Below are 23090 nucleotides of genomic sequence, written 5' to 3'. Positions count from 1 at the left end.
GGTGTACAAACCCCAGGCCCACCTTGCCCACCAAGGGGACATGCACCCGTGGGTTTTGAACTTGTAACATCCCTTCAACTTGGTGACATTCACGAGTCACCTTACCAGGTGAGCAGAGCCCTCATGGGCATGTCGCATGATTTTGATATAAGGAATTAGCGTTCAGCTTTTCATTGTGGATGAGGCAGTTGGGTTGTAAGAATTCATGTTGTATGTTTTGGTACAGGGAATTTGGGTTCAAGCTTCCATTGCGGAATAGGAATTTGGGTTGAAGGCATTCCATGTTGCAGGATTTTGAAACGGGGAATTCCTCAATCATAGTTAGTAGAGGGAAGGAGAAACATGGACTCGCATGCTATAACATGATCGAACTAGGGTTCACGTAAATTGGGCCTTTATCATTCGGCTAGCACTACTCGGATTTGATGGGAGTAAAATCCGGTACCAATTCAACATGACGAAACAAATTAGCAGCAATCAGAAACATTAATGGATATAAAACATCATCTTCACTGCCCTCAACTTTGTCAAAAACGTCCTGAATGCAAGGGACAAAACAAAAAGTAAAGTAATGCCAACAGCACGAAGAGTAGCTTCGATTCCTTTTTTTCACTATACTGAAGTCGGACGAGAACCTCAAGTGAATTCAATCATCAGTTTGGCAGAAAAGAAAAACAAGAAGAATATAAACACCAAAAAAAACCGAGATCAAAAGGCCCTACAAACTCAAATATTGAACAAATAAATTCACCCAAATAATGTAGGAAAGAGCCCTTACCACCGACCCATTCATAAACCCAACACAGAGAGAGAGAGAGAGAGCACCTGGAGGGACGCAGAGGTGACGGAGACGCGAGAAAGCGGATGAAAGGGGGAGAGAGAGAGAGAGAGAGAGAGAGAGAGAAATTGGGTGCGAGTGGGTCGCGGTTCGGATTTGGTTCGGAGTTCGGACATCCTTGTGGAAAATATTATCTTAGATAAGTTGGTAAAAACAAGTCCGAAGATTTTTGTGCTACTTCTAAAATCGAATATTTCTTTTCCTCCGAAATCCTTTTTCTTTCACCGGCCGGAGAGGATCCTATCAAACGCTGGGTGTCCAATCCCCTCTGTGGGTTTCACTTGTACTGAGCTACAGTAAAGAGGGGTGAGATTTGTGGTTGTAAACGCTGGTAATCTCACCCAGCGTTTGACAGGATCCGCTCTCCTAAGGTCGTGTTTGAATCATAGTTACAAATATTGGCAATTTTTTAAAAAAACTCTCATTTTATGGCGACATTTTAAAAAATCGATATAATCTCAAGAAAAATACAGTATTTTTTATATGAAAACATTGTATTTTTTCCGTGATATTATAATGGTATTATGGCTTTATGAATGTAAAATTATTTATATTCCTTATATATTTTTTATATTTTCAATGATTTTTTTATATTTTTATATTTGTCTTATATGTTTTTATGCATTTGTTTGTAATAGAACAACATGATTTGACATGTGTGACTTGATTTGGGTACAAATCTAGAATTGATTATGGTGGATTTGAAGGAGGGTTAGGAAACATACTGAGCCTCTCGTGGCTTGGCTCATGTTAGGCGTAAAAAGCTCATTCGAACTCAAAATAAGCTCGCAAGTTATATATGAACAATAGGCATATGGCTCAGCTCGACTTGTACAAGCTCATTGAATAATAAAAAGTACAATTCAGATATATTTTACATGTATTTTTTTGGAAACCTATTTCTTCAGGCTATGAAACAATGTATTTTTTCTACAAACAAGCCAGCTTGAACTCAGCTTGTCTAACTGGGTCTCATTATGAGCTCAAACTTGGCTTGGCTTGCTAAAAAAATGAGTCAAGCTTGAAACTTCAAGCTCGTCTAGTTCAGCTCGTTTACCAGCCCTAATTTAAAGGCACTCTAAGATCCACAAACACGAGGATCAAAAGCTCAATCTGATCTAATTCCTTTCTTCAAAAAAAAACAGATTTGTGATCTTTAAGATAGGGACCAGAAAACCAAGGATATGAGATCCTACCACTAGGTTTGGGAAACAAGATGAGTTGCTCATGGCTTGGCTCATGTTCTTCTCACAAAGAACTTGTATGATAGGCTCCACAAGCTCGAGTATGAACAACTTATAAGGTAGTAGCCATATGAGGACCGTTGGGAGGCCACCCCAATGGTCACTCTCTCACAAATCGGCTTATACAAGACATGAAACAGTTAAAGGTCAAACTTAAATAAATAAAGATAACTAATATACATATAAGATACAGTTTAATGTCGGGACACCAAGAGTCGTGTCTCTTGGGTTGAAGGAATTTCTCCTAAGGATATGTCCCAAATCAATCCCTTATAGGTCTACAAAAAGGGCTCTAAGAAGCCAGAAGTATGATGAGAAATCAAAAGTAAACAAGACAATGCAAAGTGTGTTCTCTAGGTTTACAAAGCATTACTGCACAATGTAAGAGGGTTATGAAAAGTCTAACCATTCATGGCGATTCCATGCATAACAGCGCACACTTAAGCCCATGGAATCTACATTTCTGCATCTTTGTTTTCTTATATTGGTATCAGAGCGCAACAGGTCCATCCCTGTCATTGGTCATGTGCACCAGTCGAAATCGCATGCATCACCAGAAAAATAAATACCAAAACAAAACACAGAGCAAAATCATACAAGGAAATAATGTTTAATGTTAATGCAAGTTTTTTCTGTTCATAGAGGTTGTAAATGGTGAAACAAATTCCTTATTGAAAAATTTGATTCTTTTGGGTCTGGTCCTTCACTAGTGACCCTGGTTTTTTCGGTTAGACCTATCGTGACCCAATTACGAAAAAAGAAAGAAAGAAATCCTCTTTAAGAAGAAGAGGGAAAAAGAAAAACAGAAAGCTTTTTAGCCCTCTGCTCTTGCTCACCTCACCCAGCGAATTTGCCATCAGTGGTGACAGGATCAGACGCAAGTGTCTGTGGTACCAGTGGTGGCCGAATCTTTTCTTCTTTCTTTGTGTATCCTCTTATCGGACACAAGTGTCTGTGGTACCAGTGGTGGCTCTAGAAAAGTTTAAGGCATATTAAGATGAAGTTGAAGGATTATTTTGAAGGAAAATTTAAGTCATTAACTCTCATGAGTTTAAGACCTTTTGCAATGATAATAACATAACTCCTCATACAACTATGCTTTATATACCTCAACAAAATGGTATAAAAGAAATAAGGAACAAAACACTAATGGATATAACAAGATCCATGTTGGCACATGCAAATATTTCAAAAAAAAATAGAGAGAAGCAATAAGCATTGTGGTATATATTCTAAATAAGGTTTCTTTTAAGGTTGTGGAACTTACACCTCATAAGTTGTGGATTGACAAAAAGTCAAACTTGAGTCATTTGCGAAAGTAGGAATTACATGCTCATGTGTTGATTCCTAGTCAGATGAGGAGCAAATTATATAACAAGACTATCACATGTATTTTCATGGGGTACCCAAAGGATCAAAGTGATATAAACTATATAATCCTGAGAAAATGATTTATAGAAAGTAGGAAAGTGGAATTCCTGAAAATCAAAGAAAGTAGTTTTGATCATGAAGATGATGGTGTCCTCTAGATATTATAAATAAATATGAGGTATCTACTCAAAAGTTAGAGCACAATGACCAAGTTGTGAATGATAAACAAATTTCACAATCTTTAACTAGACAAAAAAGAACAAGAACCCATCCATCTTATTTAAATGATTGGTATACATTCTCGAGTCATGAAATATGTTATTTCATAGACTTGGATGAAGCTCTAGATAACTTTAGTTTTGATGATGTTGTTGCTACTAATGAATTTGAATAGTGGATAGAAGCAATGAAAGATGAGTTGGACTCCATAGAAAATAATAAAGTTTGAGAACTTATTACTTTGCATATAGGATATAGGGCAATTAGAGTAAGTAGATTATAAAAAAAAAAAACTAAGGCAAATGAAACTATTAATAAGTTCAAAGCAAGATAAGTTGCAAATGGCTATCATCAATGAAAAGAGATTGATTATGAAAAAACTTATTCTAACACCCCAAGATTTAAAACCTGAAAAAATATGTAAAAATTAAAAACTTTTTATTTCGAATAATTAGCAAAAAAATTCTTAGCTTTTGGGTCAAAACCTTGAGCGGGTTATAGATACAATCATATTGAATTTAAGGCAGGTAACATTTCTCAAAATGATTTTATTGTATAAGTCATAGTAATTACAAAATTCATGATAACACAAATGTTTTTATAAAATATGTATCCCAAAATTTAGTGCCCTGGAAAGGAAAATGATTGGCTTTTTTATGCCACCCCAGCTTTTCGTAACCACTCTGGTTTAGCTACTCAGTACTTAAAATGTTTTTTAGTAAGGGGTCAGAACAACCCTCAGCAAGAATATAATGACAAAGCATACATGCATAGAAACAGGTGCACTGAGGTTGGCTTGAGTAACAAGTAGGGGTGGAAAAACAAGAAGTTGCGACACCCTCACTAAAAAACAAAGTGAGTGAGTTTGAGTCAAGAGAGAGGGAGAGGTTACATGGGAGGGAGGGTGACTCTTCATGGTAGTGAGGGGAAGAGAGGAGAAAAAAATGGGAAAAAAGGTGGCGGTCGATGGGGGTTTGGCTCACCATATGAGAGAAGGGATCGTGGGAGGTGAGAGGGAGAGAAAGCTCTTGAAAAACTAAGAATGGAAGAAAGGTATTCATAGGGAGAGAAGAGAAGTGGGGGAGATGACACATGGAGGGGTGGTGACCATGTGTATTAGGTGTGATGGCCAAGTGTAAAGGGGTGAAGAAAACCATGGGTGCAAAACCCATGGGTGAGTTTTGGATATGGGTTGGATTTTGTGTGATCCAATTCAGATCCAACAGGTTTTTGGTTGGGGCCCTAGTTTCACTGACTAGGTCCCACCCTAGTTAATGGAACTAGATCAAATCCCCTATCTATTTATAAAAAATTCAAATAAATCCTTAAAAAAAATATTTGAAATGACATTTTAGTTAAATAGAATGATACTTACATTCCTAGTGTAGTTGACTAAGTTGGTCAATAATGATTGGACGAGTTGACCCTCAAGTCATAATTGTCCTCAAAACTTTTCTAAAATGATCATAATGCCCTCAGTTTTAACTCTGATTTCGATGAAACAAAAAAAAATTCTCTTTAAAATTTTGATACAAATGCAACTGTATACTAAAAAGTCATAAAATATACCTTAAAATTTTCATAACGTTTTATCTAATTTTTTTTGTATATTACATCTTACCCTCTTTAAAAAAAATTGCTCACGATATTGTAGGGTTACTTCACCAATTTAACTTGTGCTTAAAAATTATGGTTCTTTGAACAATAATTTAACGTAATTTTCACCTCTATTTTCTTATCAAAAAATTCTTAGGTTATAAATGACAGGGGTTACACCATGTTACTGCTACACCACTCTGATTTTTGTAATTTATCAAAATATCTTAACAACACATCTAATACCTACTCACCTTCTTCTAGTTGTTCTATGGTGATGTTATAAACACAACCTGGTTGTTGTTGAGATTGACCAACCAGTGTTTTGCCTTGACCATTCTGCGCTACTCTCTTGAGACATTCCCTGATAAAGTGTTTTATACCTTCATATGGCCAGTGGTACTTGGTTCTCGTCAAAAGTGAAACTCTGAGGCCTCTTACCATTACCTCCAGTCTTAGTTGGCTCAGAGTTTATGGAAGAATTTTAATCTGCCTATAATAGCATTTCCATCTCGACAACCTGGTTTAGGTTTTGAGGTCTACTACCGAGAACTCTAGATCTCAACCTGTCATGAAGTTTGTACACATACATATGGGCATGTTCTTTATACATGACGTAAGTATACATATAATATTCTTCAAGGTATCTGAACCTAGTGGTGTATTCCGCAACGGTATGACTACCTTGATTGAGTTTAAGGAACTCTTGCATCTTCTGATCTTTTACATGCTGAAGAAAATATGTGTCAAAAAACACCTTTGAAAATTGGGCCCACATCAAGGCCTGCAGTTGTTTCAATGTGTAACAGATCAATCACGAATCGTCCGCCACTAGATTTTTGCATCCTACTTCAGTCGGTATGCGCCGAAGGCTACTTTCTGGTCCTCAGGCACCTGTAGTACCTTAAATATCTCGTTGATTGCCCATATGCACTCATCTGTTGCATCAGGGTCTTCCTTTCTCGAAAAAGGATGAGGATGTAAATCCATGAAGTGCTTGAAGTTGACTTCATGATTGTCATTTTGGTTACCTCCCTCGTTCTCTTGTTCATTACCTCTATTATCATCACTATTGCCTCCGTTATTAGTGAGGTTATGGCAAGTTTCAATTAATGTGTTGAGATCTCTTATCAGAAAGTCTCTGCGTGAACCAACCCTGAGGTTGTTGTCTAATCATCTAATACAACCAAGAATATATATAAGTTCTAAGTCTTTTGACAATAAACTCATGTGATGACCCTATCATTTCATATAGATTCTTGATATCACATAAGGTTTTAAATAACACATCATAATTAAATAATCATCAGTTCAATTGGAGTATACTTATAGAGTGATGCTGGTCGTTGGACGTCTCGTGAGACAATATTTTCTTCCTGCTCTGATACCAATGTTGGAATGATACAAAATTTCAAGCCCCCAAAACATGTAAAAATTAAAAAATTTCTTTTCAAATCATTAACAAAAACTTTCATAGTTTTTGTGTCAAAACCATGGGCGGGTTATAGATACAACAATATTGAATTTAAGGCGGATAACATTTCTCAAAATGATTCTATTATACAGGTCAAAGTAATTACAAAATTCATGATAACACAAATGTTTTTACAAAATATTTATTCCAAAATTTAGTGCCCGAAAAAAGAAAATGATTGGCTCTTTGACACCGTCACAACTTTTAGCAATCGCTCTGGCTCAGCTACTCAGTACCAAAAATATTTTTTAGTAGGGGGTCAAAACAACCCCCAACAGAAATACAATGACAAAGTATACATGCATAAAAACAGGCAGACATCAAACATGTTTTTTATAATCATAATTATTGGTGCATAAGCATTTTAACAATCAATGAGTATTTAATCTATGCATGACTTACCAAGCGCAGATGAAACATCCACCGTAGACAAGAGTAACTTATAATTCTTTTTTTTTTACATTATCTTTCTTAGATGATGCATGTCATGCTTTACTATATGCACAATACATATTCATTTCTCTTTTATAATACTCTATGGGTACAACACAAACAATACTCATATTAGAAGCTTGACCCAAGAGTATATTCAATCAATTTATATCTTATTATCCTGGCCTTTTATCTACTCTACTATCTCTGGTGAAAAATGATCCAGTCGAGAGAGAAATCTCAACACCTGCTAACTAATATATTATAATTTCTTTTCAGCTCAAACAATCTCACTACAACCCTGCAATAGCGGTGGTAGATATCTCCTATCTCCATGGTTGAGGAGGCAACCTTCCGTGCTTAGATAAAATTCCATAAAGTCTTATGTATCACTTACTCTCTCATTATAAGCCATAAGAGAATTAACATATATGTTCTTTATTATTTAATTAATTTTCTTGACATACATGCCTTTAAACAATAACTATTCTTTCACAGATTCAATATCCTCTATCAGGCTTACGCATGTATGATTTCAATTAACCTATCACAAGGTTATCGACCACCCATTTGAGGCACTATCACATATAAGTTGAGTTGACCAAACACAAGGTCATGAGCCACCTCTTTGAGCTCGAACATGCATCTTTTCAACATATTATCCATATGCATGTCACACATACTATTTTATCACGTCTAAACATACTCAACCAACATTCATATGCATATTTCAACATTATGCATGAGCATACCATTCATTGGCATAGTTTCTTAGCATGCATTATACATTTCTAATATCATGCAAGTCATATTTTCAATTTCATACATTGCATATTCCAAAATTCATGCATACACATCACATTTTTACAGACGTTTGCATACCCATGCATCTTGACACGAAACAGGTCCCTTGTTGGACCATTGAGCACTTACTACTTTATTTTCATCAAAATCATAGCAAGAATATGTTTCACAGTCTATTCTCAAGGTGATTCACTTGAATCCTAGTCTTAGCAGCCCTTCTCTAAACTTAAAACAACCATAAAACACATTTTGCTACCCTTGAGTTGACTCTTCAGAGAGTAGGGGTCGATTTTCTGGTCACATGAGTCAACTCTATGCAGTATGTGTCGACTCACTGTAGTTCAACGGTTGACTCTCCATAGTCCAGAGGTCGACTCTTCCATTCAAGGGTCGGCTCTCTAAAGTCTAAGAGTTGACTCAACAAATCAAGGGTTGACTCTCCGAAGTCCAAGAGTCAACTCAACAAATCAAGGGTCGACTCCCTGGAGTTCAAGACTTAGCTCAACAAATCAAAGGTTGACTCTCTAAAGTGAATGGGTTGACTATCTTCAAAAGAGTTTATTTACAAAGTATAAGGGTAGACTCTTTCTTCAGAAGAATTGACTCTTATTCAAAGAGTTGTTTCACAAACATATAGGAGTCCTTTCTCATCTAAAGAGTCGACTCATATTTTTTCATGGGTCGACTCTTGATCAAAATAGAAGAGTTGACACCAAATAGCTCAAGGGTTGATTCATACACAAAATTATTGATTTTTAAAATACAAGGATCATTTCAAACATTAACAAGGGGTTGACTTTTTTTAACCAAGGTTGACTTTTTTAATAGGGATTCACGAGAATCGATCCTCCAGAATCAAGGGTTGACCCTCGAGTCTGACCAGTGACCTATGAAGAAACCAGGGTGTCGACTCTTGCTCGCAGGAGTCGACTCCTGCGCTTCACAGCGTTGAGTGTCATTTTCCAAAATGAGATAATTTTGCCTGATTTACACACAAAGTTATGTATAAAACTACATATTAAAACATTACATAACACCATGCAAGAAAACCTATGCATATATCTATAGCCAATGTAAACCTACCCCGTAATGCATGTGGATTTACGAGAAGCAAAAAAATTATAAAATGCCCTAGAGTGTTTTTTCTTTGAAACACGTTATAGACCCGGGTGAGCGTTTGCCTCAAATTTTATGTGGTGAGTATGAAAGTGTGCGGGCACGGTCTTGACGTGGGTTTGATGACGGTGGCATAAGAAACCTTATCGAGAGGCAATGGAGTAGGTGGCAAGGCGACTGCGAAACTCCGATGTTGTGAGCAACAAAACACTATCGAAGAGGAAGTGAGAGTGAAGGTCACCGGGCGGTGGCCTTGTCTGCAAGTGGTGGCGCAACGTGCATGGAGGTTGGCTTGGGTAACCGGTTGGGGTGAAAAAACAGGAAGTTAGGTGGTGAGGGTCAACACCCTCACTAAAAAACAAAGCGAGAGAGTTTGAGTCGAGAGAGAGGGAGAGGTTACACGAGAAGGGGAGGGGGCGACTCTTCACGGTGGTGAGGGGAAGATAGAAGGAGAAAAAGAAATTATGGAAAATGTGGTGGTTGGTTGAGGTTTGGCTCACCAAAAGAGAGAAAGGGTCGTGGGAGATGAGAGGGAGAGAAAGCTTTTGAAAAAAATAAGAAGGGAGGGGAGGTATTTGTAGGGAGAGAGGAGGAGTGGGGGAGGTGACATATGGAGGGGTGGTGACCATGTGTATTAGGTATGATAGCCAAGTGTAAAGGAGAGAAGAAAACCATGGGTGCAAAACCTATGGGTGGATTTTAGATATGGGTTTAATCTTGTGTGATCCAATTCAAATCCAATTGCCTTTTGGTTGGGGCCCTAGTTTCACTAACTAGGTCCCAACCTAGTCAATGAAACTAGATCAAATACCCTTATATAATTTATAAAATTTTCAAATAAATCCTTAAATGAAAAATATTTGAAATGATATTTTAATTAAATAGAATGACACCTATATCCCCAGTATAGTTGTTTGAATTTGTTAACACTGGTTGGACGATTATGACCTTCAGATCATAATTGTCCTCGAAACTTTTTTGAAATGACCATAATAACCTCAAAACTTGTCGGGTATGCTCCGAACTCGTTTCAACTCCGATTTTGATGACATGAAGACCGTTATCTTTGAAATTTTGATAAGAAAACAACCATATACTCAAAAGTCATGAAATATGCCTCAAAAATTTTATAATGTTTCATCTAAAATTTTTGTATATTACACTTACTCTCCTATGGTTAAATTGACCTCTATTCATATTATTTTGGCATTGGTAGCTTATTTTGATCTTGAACTATATGAAGTGAATGCAAAAATGACATTCTTAAATGATAAATTAAATAAAATTATTTTCATGCAGCAACCAGAAGGTTTTAAAATTGAAGGTCAAAAGGATAAAATTTATAAGTTGAATAAATTCTTGTATGGACTTAAGCAGTCACCAAGACAGTAGTACTTAACATTTAATAATGTTATAATCAAGTTGGGTTATACAGCAAATAGTTTCGACTACTTTGTATATGCCAAGAATAATGAAAACAAGTTTACTATGTTATCCCTCTATATTGATGGCATATTAATTGCTGAAAATGACATAGACATGATAAATGAGACCAAGTCATGGTTAAGTTTTCGATTTAAAATAAAGGATATGGGTGAAGCCACATATATTCTTGAAATAAAAATAATAAAAAAATAAAAATTTGAGATTGTTATGTCTAAGTTAAGAAAAAAAATATCTTGATCACATTTAAAGAGATTTAAAATGGAAAGCATCAAGGCAAAATGTATTGTTGTAGTAAATAACCTAAAGCTAAGTAAGAATGATTGTTCAAAAGATAAACCAAAAAGTTGAATGTTCCTTATGCTCATACAATTTTAAGCCTCTGATTTAAGCTTTGTTGTAAGTTGAGTGAGTAGATATCAAAGTAATCCTAGACTCTTTAATTGTAAAGCAATGATTTTTTTTTTTGATATCTAAAGAGAACTAAGAAACTCAAGCTATGCTATCAAGCAGATAAACTAAAGCTTGTGGGTTATTCAAATACTGACTTTGCTGGAGATAGAGATGAAATAAAGTCTACCTTTGGTTATGTATTTATGTTAGGAGGTGGACCAATTGCATAGTCATGCAAGAAACAAGAGTGTGCAACACAACATACCCAGGAAGCTGAGTATATTGTGTGTAACATTATGACCATTTTGTGTGTGTGGATAAATCGCTTCTTAAATGATGATTTACAATTGGATATTCTAAGGGATTCAGTTCAACTTTATTTTGATAATAAAGCTGCTATAAGATTGATTCAAACATGAGTGTATAGTTTTAAAAGTAAGCATATATAAGTTAAATATTAATATATTCATGATACACTTATGAAAAATGAAATAACAACAAATTATATTCCTTCACGTGACATGATAGCCGATCTGTTAACCAAGGCAACCACTGAGGATGTTTTTACTAGACATATGATTCAAAGGAGACTCAAGTATGTTTAAGTGAAGAGTGAATAAGTTTATATAGACTGTGTGAATAAAATATCACTCAAAAGTATGTATTCAAGGTTCTTATTGAGAACGAGTATGAAAACACAAGGTGTGTATACAAAGTTCCTATTAAGAACAGGCATAAAAACACATGATATCTCTTATAGCTAAGTAGAAGATGTAAGGTAGTGTCCATAAGAGGACCGTTAGGCGGCCACCCCAACAGTTACTCTCTCCTAGATAGGCATATACAAGACATCTAACGGTTAAAGGTTAAACAATCAAACTTAAATAAATAAAGATAACTAATATACATATAAAATACAATTTCATGTCTTGTAAGAGTTGTGTCCCTTAGCTGAAGTGATTTCACCCAGGGATGTGTCCCAAATCAACCCTTTATAGGTTTGCAAAAAGGGCTTTGAGAAGCCAAGAGTTTCATGACAAATCATAAGTAAACATGACAATGCAAAGTAAGTGTGTTATCTGGGTTTACAGAGCATTATTGCATAGTGTAAGAGGGTTGTGAAAAGTCTAACGGTCCCTGGTGATTCGAAGCGTAAAAGTGCATGCTTTATCCCACCGAATTCACATTTCCGCATCTTTGTTTTCCTAAACAACTGGTGTTAGACTTGGCTCGGCTCATGTAGGCTTGTTAATTAATAATAAATATATTTTACATATATTTTACATATATTTTATATCATAGAGTGAAGGTGGTTAAGTCATATTGCTTACAAGTAGGGTTGGGACATGAGACAAGTCACTAGTAGCTTGGCTCATGTTCGGCTTGGAAAGTGCTCATTCAAACTCTTAAAATATGATTGACAAGCTTGAGCATGAACAACCAATGTTTGTTTCGACTTGGCTCATATAGGCTCGTTTATTAATAATAAATATATTTACATATATTTTATATTATAAAATAAAGATGGTTGAAGTGTTTGGCCTAAAGCAATAAGTTTAGGGTTCAAATCCTAATGCTTGCTGGTTTGAAACAATTATTTATTTTGTAAATGAGCTAGTTTGAGGTTGGCTTAGTAGGTTTGGTGTCTAAATTCTATTGTTTTTAACTTTTAAAACATATATTGTGTTGTAAATGAGCTTGATCATGCTCGGCTCGTCTAACTCAGGCTTTTAGTGAGGTCAAGCTCAGTTCGGCTCAATATAAGAAAAGAGCCAAGCTTAAACAGCCTCATCTCATTCGTTCAGCTTGTTTACCAGCCCTGCTTACAAATTTGAAATAATTAATTATTTTTGTAAATGAGTCAATTGAGCTTTACTTACCAGGTTTAGGATCCAAATTCTATTATTTTCGACTCTCAAAAAAGTTTTTTTTTTTTTTTGTAAATGAGGGCTCATTTAGCTCGGACTTTTCATGACAGCTCAGCTCAGCTCGATACAAGAAATGAACCAAGCTTGAACACCCTTTGTTCAGTTAGTTCAGCTCATTTGCCAGCCCTACCTACCACCTCAGACCCTAGGCTATTCGAACACACCCTTCAGGATAACTCATTCACAGTGCAAGCCAAGCTCGAGCCGACTAATCAGGAAAAAAAAAGAGAGTTTTTAAAGGACAAGGGAAAGAACTGAGCCCCCAAAGTTGATTAATAATAGATTTTTTCTCAAAAAATCATAAAACAAAGAAATGAACTGTGTATATAGTGAGGGAAACATAATAAATGGGTTTTTGAGTTTTCTTTCTTTATTATATTTTTAAATTTTGACCGTACATATGTGATATGTGTCCTCAGTTTTATAGGGATCAGCTCTTGGAGCGTTCAATTCTGATGCATAGGAGGGTTTTTATAAGGTTCGAAAAATATCAATACAAAATCTTTGTAAAATTTTGAGGTTTCAAATATAATTTTTTTCCTGAAAAACACATGGTCAATGAGGTCGGAATCACGAAAGAAACACCGAAAGAGCCGAAAAATCCATTTAGCATATCTCCCTCACCATATATATATATATATATATGCATTAGTAATGCTGGAGCACCTACTCCCACCTATTATAAATCATAGTTGTAGGTTGTATCTTCTCAACAGACCTTATATATGTACTTAACTTACCGTTGATTTTTGAAGATCATAAATTACTTGCATGTATGCCATAATCACATGATCCAAAATTAGTTTTCTACTAAATAATGATTGTAGATTATATCTATAGGGTCTGATTAACAAAAAATGTTCAAATTTGTAAAAAGTTTGAAGTTTTTATTAGGTGAGAGTAGGTGCTGGAGAAGCACCCTATCATTACTATATATTAATGATACGCTTCCTAAATACCTACTCCCTTTATTAGCTGTTGGATCTTTTGAGATTTGAGATCCTACGGCTGTTATGCATGCAGAAATATGACGGTTGCACTTTAAATATACATGATGCTTTCCAAATTCCCATTAAAAGGGAAACCCATCGTGTAGTTTAAACCAGTCGAGATTATATATATATATATATATATATATATATATATATATATATATATATATATATATATATATATATATATATATATAAAGAAAAAAATGCATAGAATATATATAAAAAAAGAAGGATGCTTAGAAAATATATACATAAAATATGAATTATTTTTTTATAACGAGAAACCCTCGGCGAAGCAAGGAAACCCTTGGGTGGGGCCCCACGACCACCCTGCCTTACGTGGCCCACCTCTGAAAGCTACTATTGAGTATAATATATAAAAAATATATATTTTATGTGTAATATAAAAAAATATATATATCCCATATATAAATAATATGAAAAGTTTTTACACGAGCTGGAGGCTTGTCTCATTTAGGGACAAGCCGAGCTCAAGCTTGACTCGCCTAAACATGAGCACGAGTCAAGCCATGAGCTCCTCTCATTAGTAAAAGAGCCAAGCCCAAACATGCCCTGTTTGGTTCATTTACCAGCCTAATTACATTTGATCCTAGAAAAGCAATTTTTAACATGTGAAAAAAGCAACAGTTGTACAACCATACCATTGAGATTTGAACTTGAAACGTCCCAACACAATGTGACGCGCACTACCTGCTCCTACGAGTGGCAAAACTAAGAACGCTCATTTATCCCAGAAACCATGAACTTGTTACTTCTTTTATAAACGATCAAAACATTTTAAAGCTAAAAAAAACATGAGCAAACATTATGACTGAATCAATCACCACGAGCTTATCTCGGATCACCTCTGAGCCAGCCAGCACTAAAACCAAGTCAGGTAGAGCTGCATCATCACAGGATTCACCATTTTATGGAGAAATGAACCTCAATTAAGAAAAGGGGCCCTATAGAGAGTTATATATAAAAATTAAGCATCAACCCGAGTGCTCAAGGGCACCAAGTATGACCTGATAACCAGCCATATCGTTAAGTCGAGATTCCTGAAAGCGCACAATAATAAGCTTTTAAAAAAATGCCCCAGAAACTCGACAAAGCAACTGCAGTGTTAAATCTCATTCATTTCATTCATACATTCAATATGCCATCAGCCAAAGAAAAACATTTCTAACGCATTTCTTTCTCGCATCATGCATTGGGAAACAAATCCTGTATGACCATAACTGATCACAACTACTACATAACTAATATAGGAATCAATGCACAGGATGTGCCGAGGAAAGCCAACCAAAGAGTATCAGAAGCAGCCAAATCCCTCCGAAGAGGTTTAAAATGCACAAATAAGACTGCCTCACTCTAGTTTAGAACTCATCTGGGGTCCCATGCTGATCCCTGTTTTCCTGACCAGGAGATCCTGCTACCCCCCTCACAGCCGTTTACAAGTCATCTGGGGTCCCATGCCGATCTTGGTTTTCCTGGCCAGGAGATTCTGATACCCCTTCAGAGCCATTGTCACTGCCACCATTAGCACCAGAGGCACCACCTTCCTCGTAACTCTCTCCCCAAAGGCTTCGCCTCACAATTGGGGCTGAGGCTGTTCTGCGCCGTGTCCTTGTCACTCCCCTAAATCTTGATGGAAACACCCACTCCCGGTTGAGGGGGGATCCTGGACGGAATACCCGGAACAGGAGCAGCACAGTCCACCAGTTCCCTTCATCGCTGGGAAACTCTACCTCGTGACCTGTAAGATCACTCTCCCCATCAACCTCCAAGGAGTCCTCAAACATCAGTGCTCCAGGCATTGCTGACCGAATGGTACTAAGGACGTCTCCTAGGTCCCTTTGACGTTCCAGCCTCCTCCAATCACGCTGCCGGTCAGGGTCCACTTCTGATGGGCGCGCAAGCGGGTGTTCAAGTCTCGCGTGCTTCCTGAGATCTGAATATGTTCCACTGTATGTACATGACTCCTGAGCGCAACTCCTTGCCATCGTGTTCATGAAACGGCGTGCAGACTCCACTACAATCCATCCATTTATCTGTCCTCGGCAAAGTGGGCAGGAGAGCTTTGGCATTTCCTGGTGCTCACAGATTGCATCTGCGACTTGCTCACCATGTTGGGTTGTATTATCATCTGAATTGCTTCCATTGTCTCTGCGAGTGGTTGAATGGGAAGCTCTAAGCGGCAATGCCTCTGAAAGGTTTTCTACATGGGTGATGAGATCTGGTGATGGGGACGAGGATTCAGCACAGGCTTTACGAAACTGATCAAGGCAGTTTGAATGGCGATAGCTGGTGTCACACATGTAAGGACGGCAGCCTTTGTCATGGAAAGAACATAAAAGCAGCACGGCATTATGAGGATGTTCCATACAAACAGGGCATCGCACTTCTTCCCATTCCTTTATATCTTCAGCTTCTGTGGGGTTTCTTGATGAAGATCGCCTACTTCGACTGGAGCTACAATGAAAGGGAGATGCTCTGCATCTCTGGAGAGATGTAGAACGATCCCTTCTTTCCTTCGGCATGTTGATGCTACAACTGTTGCCACAAGGAGGTGAACAAAAAACATCATTCACGTGTTTGCAGCTTAACAAAATTAGAGGATATTCTCAATATGGTAGGGCCACGGTCAGAAGGCTTTAGGATATGCTTCAGGGTATTCAATTCAGTACACACATCAAAAGAATAACAGATTGAGGAATATTCAAGCCAAAGGAAACAAAGATTCTCACTAGCAAACTCTGTTTTATAAACATGAAACAAAAAGGGCTTCTTGGCCGCTATACATATTCACAGAGATTAAAGTGGTAGCATTCATGACAGTCATGGTTCTTATTTCAATTTACAAAGAAGCCGAGAATTGTTTCACCAACAAATGTGTCGACAGTAGCAACAGAAAATGAGGACTATGTTACAAGCAACAAAAAACCTTACTCTGCTCAAAGCCAAACTGATCACAACTATCAAGCTCAAGTACTGTCACGTGTCAACTTGAAAATAAGTTTTGACAGCAGTTTACTGTCACATATTCCACACTTGATGATTTACAAAACACGAGTTAAACCATGAAAAAGAAAAAAATGAATGGAAAAAGAACACCATGTCAATCGAACAGGTAGCTCAAAATTGCATCTCCTTGTAACGTAGATTTAAAACACATGATCCAACATAGGAGTCATGATTAAAGTAACTCAATTTCACTTACCAAGGGCCTAGCCATTCCTGCCTTTGTGACATCACATTGAAAAACGAGGACATCATTTATTGAAATGATTATTTTAGATTGAGAACTGAGATCACCATCACTTGCTACTTTCCTTACTCGATGTTTGTATTTTAACAATAGTCAAATAGAACAAAGCCTACAAGAATAGATCCTTAACTTGAAATATTTAAGAATTTTATGCACAAATTCCGTTGCCTTTTTCTTTTTCCATAACAATATAATTTTCTGGCTGAAGCTTTGCAATTTGTGCCATGAATCTGAAACAATTTGGTATGGAAAAGATTTTCTTTAAAATGTGTATCAATTTTTTTAAAACATAGCTACTAGTGCATTTCCTTCTTCTGAAGCCTTTCAAAGATTTCCTGGAGAATAATCAGTGCACAGAAATTATGCGGAACATGGTCTAGTAGCTACCAGCAAATAAGCATTTACATTTACAAGCAACAGCTACTAATGCTAATAACCAGATGCTGAAAAACTGATACATCAAGGAAGTGGAAGTCAAAGATTTGAACAGGACAGGAGTATGCCATCCTAAGTACTATGCCAATCCCTATAAGAGGTATCTCATGCAAGATTTGATTCACATAAGAAGAACCATTTGAACTTGGAAGTACTCATACTTAAATCAAATCCAAATATAATATTCCCCTCCATAATGTTCAGAGAAAAAAATAGCAAAACGCAAGTCATAAATGACCATTGATTAGTAGGTTATTATTTATAAGGTTTTGATTTGCAAGATTAATCCATTGAATCAAATCTAGCAACCGGCTTAGATTGTAGATACACCACATAAATTTGGTTTCACCTCCCCTCTTCTGTAATATAGATGTATATACAAAAAATAAACACAAACTACAAATGATAAGACTAAATTACAAAAAGCTGTCCAACTTTTTGGTCATTACAATTAACTGCCCTATTTTTTCAGTTCTGTTTCAAATACATGATTGATGCTACAGTCAATCAACCATTGCTTCCTCAAACAAAATAAAAAAATGCCTTTAAATACTTATTTTCTTAAAAGAGAATAGGATACCAGTTTTTTTGTCCACAAAAGAACAAAAGAGTAACTTTACACCTCAAGAAACTGCTCGAAACACATGAAGAAAAAGTAATGGTCAAACATAACAAACAAAAAGATGGTTGGCTACTTGTAAACAGCTGATAAGTTCAGTGTCTTATTGTAGCCTTCTCCACAATGTCACAGGGAATCGGCAAACCGGGTACCGCACCCGCGCCGACGCGACGCGGGTGCGGCACCCGGTGTGGTCAACCGGACCCTGGGTGCGGTCAACGCACCCAGGGTCATTTTGGTCCAATTTTTGGACTTAAAAAAAGTTTTTGCCCAATGAAATGGCTGCGAAGAGAGGATTAGGGCAATTTTTTTGCCCTAATCCTCTCCTCTCCCGCACTCCTCTGCTCTCTCGCTCGCCTCCTCTCCTCCCGACGTCTCTCAGGTGAGCCTAACACCACCTCCTCTCCACCGATCACTCCGCCGCCACCGATCGCTCCAGGTATGCCCCCGACTCTCTCTGCTCTCATCCGCTCCTCTTCGCCCCCTCCCCTGCATAATGAGGGCGCAGGGAGGGGGCTCGGCCCCTCCCCTGTACAATATATATATATATATATATATATATATATATATATATATATATATATATATATATATATATATATATATATATATAATTTTCTTTTTGGCCGCACCCAAGTTTTTTGAAAGTGCCGCACCCCCGCACCCGCACCCATGTGACATAGCTTCTCCAGTAATAATCGCCCACTGTCTGATGAATATCACTTTACCAACACATCAACAAACAGAACTACTGAGAATCTTCATCAGCACCAAACTTTCGAAGAATGGTGACCATTTATCTCTTGGAACTGGTGAAGAAACGACAACCATTTAGACTTTAAAAGGGTAATACCATGCCAGTAGTACAGCCAATTATCATAATGCTCATAAAAAAATCTATACCCGGAACTACTACTTTCTGTCTCACAAAAACTGGGAAAACTAATTCTTAGCTGTACTGCTAAAGAAAATACCTAAAAATAATACGAGGATTGGAGTTCTGAAAAAAAAAAGGAACTAGAGAGTCAGAGACTACAGAGCAAAACTTATTAATCCTCAAGAGCACTGCTCGAGTTCAACATATTACCGTTCAGAGGAAGCAATCCAATTAGAGGGCATGGCTGTCCAGATCCCATCAGGCTTTAAAAGATACCTTACATTCACTTATCAAGCTAATTTGCAAGATATGGGTAGCTAGCCAATCTCAAACGCACTTATTTCAGGCAACACAGATAGAGAATCACTGATAAGAGTTCCGAATACCACACAAAGGCTGCTCAGTCTATAGGCACATGGAGGAAGACACTAAGGGGGCATTTTCATATCACGGAAACTGGGGCTTTTCTGTGGAAACGCATCGACGGGTGTGCGTTTCCACGGGCCCCACCATGACCAAACAAACTGGGCACTCCTTTTCCTCGTGGAAAAGGAGCCCAAAATCCACGAAACCCCCCCACTTTCAATGGAAAGTATTCCCGTGGGAGGGGGGGGGGGCAATTCCGTTTCCGCAGAAAGGAAAGGGCACCCTCTTCCATGACACGCAAACGCCCCCTAAAGATAAACTCATAATTTCAGTCACCATGTCGTTTTTTAGACAGAATCCAAACAATGTGTTTCTTTCCTTTTGATTCCTTCTTTAATCATTGAAAACTCTTTTACACCATAATCACTTAAGAGTGTGACAACCAAATAAGCTACGAAACCTGATAGCTCTGGTAAAAAATTACGTAACCAACTTCATCAGTTAAATAGTAATGAGGTTATGTACACAGTACATGTAATTCTGTTTAAACACATAACCTAAAATATATCAACATACAGAGCCACTAACTATATAGTCACCTTCGTCCAAAACTCCAGTACAGTATAAAGTCCATACCCCAGGATGGACATATTCTCCCTCCATAATATGTAGAAACCTGTGTTGTCACCACAAAATATTGTTTTCTTAGCCTTGTGTTGTAGTTGATCAGCAAAGAGGCATGGGTTGCAATCATACAAATCTATCTGCTTACCAGTTCTAGCGAATGACCACAAAGACCTAAAAACAAAGTACCTGATGAACCTTTGTGGATGATGGCACAGTTAGCAACACATAACATAGAATAGGCAGTCAAACTTCAAATGGTTAGTTTGTAACCTAAAAAAGAAAAAAAAAACGAATAAGATATGATATATATGATATTCAGAAGTGAAAAAACTACATTGATATCCTAAGTCAGTGTTACATATGTTAAAAAGTTTATCCTGCAGATCCCATTGTTTAGAAAACAGAGCAGCTCTCTAATTGTCAGCTCAAGCAAACAACAAAAGTGGGTGCAATAATTCCGTAGAAAAGAACCATACAAGCAAAATTTCAGGCAGCGATCCAGCCACTAAGGTGCACATCCATACATTTGAACATACATCCCTTCATGCTTATGGCATGCCAGAAGCATGCAGGTGCTTGGTCACAGAGTGTCCACGTGCTCATATTTCACAGTTCTCAACTCACATGAATTTCGTTACCATGCCACATTGTTGTGAAAACATGCAATTCATATCAAGAACTAAATACTTATATAACTTAATGAATACCACATGTTTTAGCAGAGACACTTTCCCCCCTTTGATTCTGGCATAAGCACAAAGCAAGCAATGAGATTCGGACGGCATGACATGAGGAATATAAAATGAAGAAAAATCAGGACTTCTATATCCAGAGAAATCAGAGACATGGAATATAGAAAAAGACTTATTCAATGGATAAGCAAGACACCTTGAACTGACGCAAAACTTATGACCATTTCCCATAGGTAGCATGGAATAGTTCGGGATCAAATTTCTGTGTATTTCTAAGGGTTCATTTTTTATAGATAAACAATGTCTCAAATAAAAAGTGAAACAACCGTTTTCTCTTCTAAAGGCCAGAGCAACACACACACAGCATGATCTTTTCTCTTTTTTCCTTTTTCACCTTTTTTTTTTTTACAAAAGGGCACTGAAGGATGATAACATGTAAGAGGATTTGAAACTCAGACCCCTCAGCTATGACAGCACAACTATAAAAATTATCTGAAGACATTCGAAAAATTGGTTTTCCTTGGGAAATCTAGGGAAAATTAAAGCAAACAAAAAAATGAAAAAATAAATTAACAAAAAAATTCAAGAATTCTCATTCTCATTAGAGCACAGAGTACTAGAAAAAGACAAATGTAAATGTCATCACGATATCTAGGTTACTAGGTATCAATCAAAGATTTCCAGACATCATAATAGATACAAAGTCTTGAAAACATACCTATTCCACACAATTGATCACCAATGAAGGAGGGAAAAATAAAAATATTGTATGTATTCATTACTGTGGGTCACAATAGAAGCATAAAAATGAGAAGACGAGTGATGTCTCATTCTGTGTGATTTATAAGGAATCAAACAGATAAGCATGGGAAGGCCAACAAGTAGAGAACGAGGTTGCTAAAATTCCTAGTAGAATCTGCCTACTTGTGAGCGGCTGCTTGAAATTTTAAATAAGTGGCACCAAAAACAAAATAAAATGCTGAATTACAAGCAAGCGAGCCACAAAAAAAAAATATCGCACTAAGGGTTAGAGATGTTTGCTCAGTTCACAAAAGAAATCAGAAGAAAACAAAACCAATTATATCAATCACAAATACAGGAAGTTTGTTTGACATCAAGGCTTACTTCAACAAGCATACAAGGTCCCGCCCTACCAAACTACAACAGGTAGGTATCCACATCATACATCACAATTCAGTTCTCGACGAACAATACAAACAACGTAGTAGCACAATAAGACATCCATCATTGGAAGAAGATACAGAAATGGCCGTCAAAAACAAATCAGGCACACAAATCCCGCCCTAAAAAATGGAGCCTGATTCGTAATAAACTCACAGTTCACACAAAAATTACCAATCCATCATAACTCTCATCTGGATAGCTGAATTTCTCATGTCACACAAATCTCGCAATCAAACATAATAAGATCTAGAAAAAGAAGAAATTCACGGAATACCTTTATCGGAAACGGATCTAACGAGAAAAGCTGCCATCGAAAATCCGATCGAAATCCCATAAAACCCCAAAAATTTCACAACCTAATAAAGTGAAAGAAAAGAAAACCCAGACAAAAAATCCTTAAATCTAATTCTCTATAAAGATGAGGCAGATCAAGAGATCGAAATCTGAAGTCGCGAAATCACCAAGCAAGTAGAGCATAGTCGGCAGACCCATGAGTCAAATAAATAAATAAAATCGACAAGAAATGGGGGGGGCGGGGAGAAGAGTTAGGGTTTCATCCAAACTCTTACCAGGTTCTCGATGGACGGTCCGGATCTTATCTGAGGACGTCAGAGAGGGTCAGGCGGCTAGAGTCTATGGCGGCTCCTCCTCCTCCTCCTCCTCGGCTCCTCCTCTTCCTTCTCGGAAAGAGAGAGAGAGAGAGAGAGAGAAAGAAAAGGGAAAATGATAGAGGCGATTTCGGAGCTATTTATAAAGAGATAATGCTGAGTTGGTAGCTGACGTGGAAGGACATGGTCGCCGACTCCAATCAGACTGACACGAGTCGGGTGCGCACCAATCTCCTATGGTCCAATGTCATAGATCTTGTATCAGGAAAACATCGCGATAAATTACAAAAATTTAAATATAAAAATATTGAAATAAAAATATAAAAAAGTCCATGTAAAAGTAAAAGATATTAAAAAGGTGGGTTTTATGTTATGTGACAAAGACACGTCGACACCAGGACGCGGGAGGCGGGTTCGACTGGCAAGTTCGTTTTTTTTAGAAAATAGGATACAAGGACACAAAATTATTTATTTTTAATCAATAACAATTTTTTTGACATTTTAATATTAAAATTACACTTTATTGAATTATTTTAAATAATAAAAATGATAGCATA

The 23090-nt window shown here is 37.1% G+C and overlaps 2 protein-coding genes across 6 annotated transcripts in view; both read right to left on the bottom strand.

Annotated features, from left to right (window-relative positions):
- GRX4 (glutaredoxin 4) overlaps positions 1-965 on the bottom strand; it is a 60002-nt gene extending 59037 nt beyond the window's left edge. The window contains exon 1 of the mRNA XM_089988955.1: positions 826-965. The gene's annotated coding sequence lies outside the window, so the exon portion shown is untranslated. The remainder of the gene's footprint in view (positions 1-825) is intronic.
- Positions 966-14972: 14007 nt separating this feature from the next.
- LOC149815090 (uncharacterized) lies at positions 14973-22627 on the bottom strand. Of its 5 annotated transcripts, XR_016428039.1 has the most exons (3): positions 22495-22606; positions 20235-20318; positions 19829-20097 (listed from the first exon to the last, which is right to left on the bottom strand). XR_016428039.1 is itself a non-coding variant. In XM_089989907.1 (2 exons), exon 2 carries the CDS (start codon positions 16394-16396, stop codon positions 15308-15310), a length of 1089 nt encoding a protein of 362 aa, XP_089846033.1. In that variant the 5' UTR covers positions 16397-16409; positions 22495-22627; the 3' UTR covers positions 14973-15307. The 5 variants fall into 5 exon arrangements, 3 of the variants coding, with proteins under 3 accessions (XP_089846033.1, XP_089846034.1, XP_089846032.1); XM_089989907.1 differs by lacking the exons at positions 19829-20097; positions 20235-20318 and adding an exon at positions 14973-16409 and having other exon boundaries at positions 22495-22627; XM_089989908.1 differs by lacking the exons at positions 19829-20097; positions 20235-20318; positions 22495-22606 and adding exons at positions 14973-16409; positions 22200-22336.
- Positions 22628-23090: the final 463 nt, after the last annotated feature.

This window comes from Nuphar pumila, chromosome 15 (genome assembly GCF_984573655.1).
Source record: "Nuphar pumila chromosome 15, dmNupPumi1.hap1.1, whole genome shotgun sequence".
NCBI lineage: Eukaryota > Viridiplantae > Streptophyta > Magnoliopsida > Nymphaeales > Nymphaeaceae > Nuphar > Nuphar pumila.
The sequence above is the reverse complement of the archived record's forward strand: the minus strand, read 5'-3'. Positions and strand labels throughout refer to the sequence as shown.

Excerpts from the sequence above, each read along its gene's own strand:
- LOC149815090 (XM_089989907.1), bottom strand. The coding sequence starts at position 16,396 with ATGCCGAAGGAAAGAAGGGATCGTTCTACATCTCTCCAGAGATGCAGA.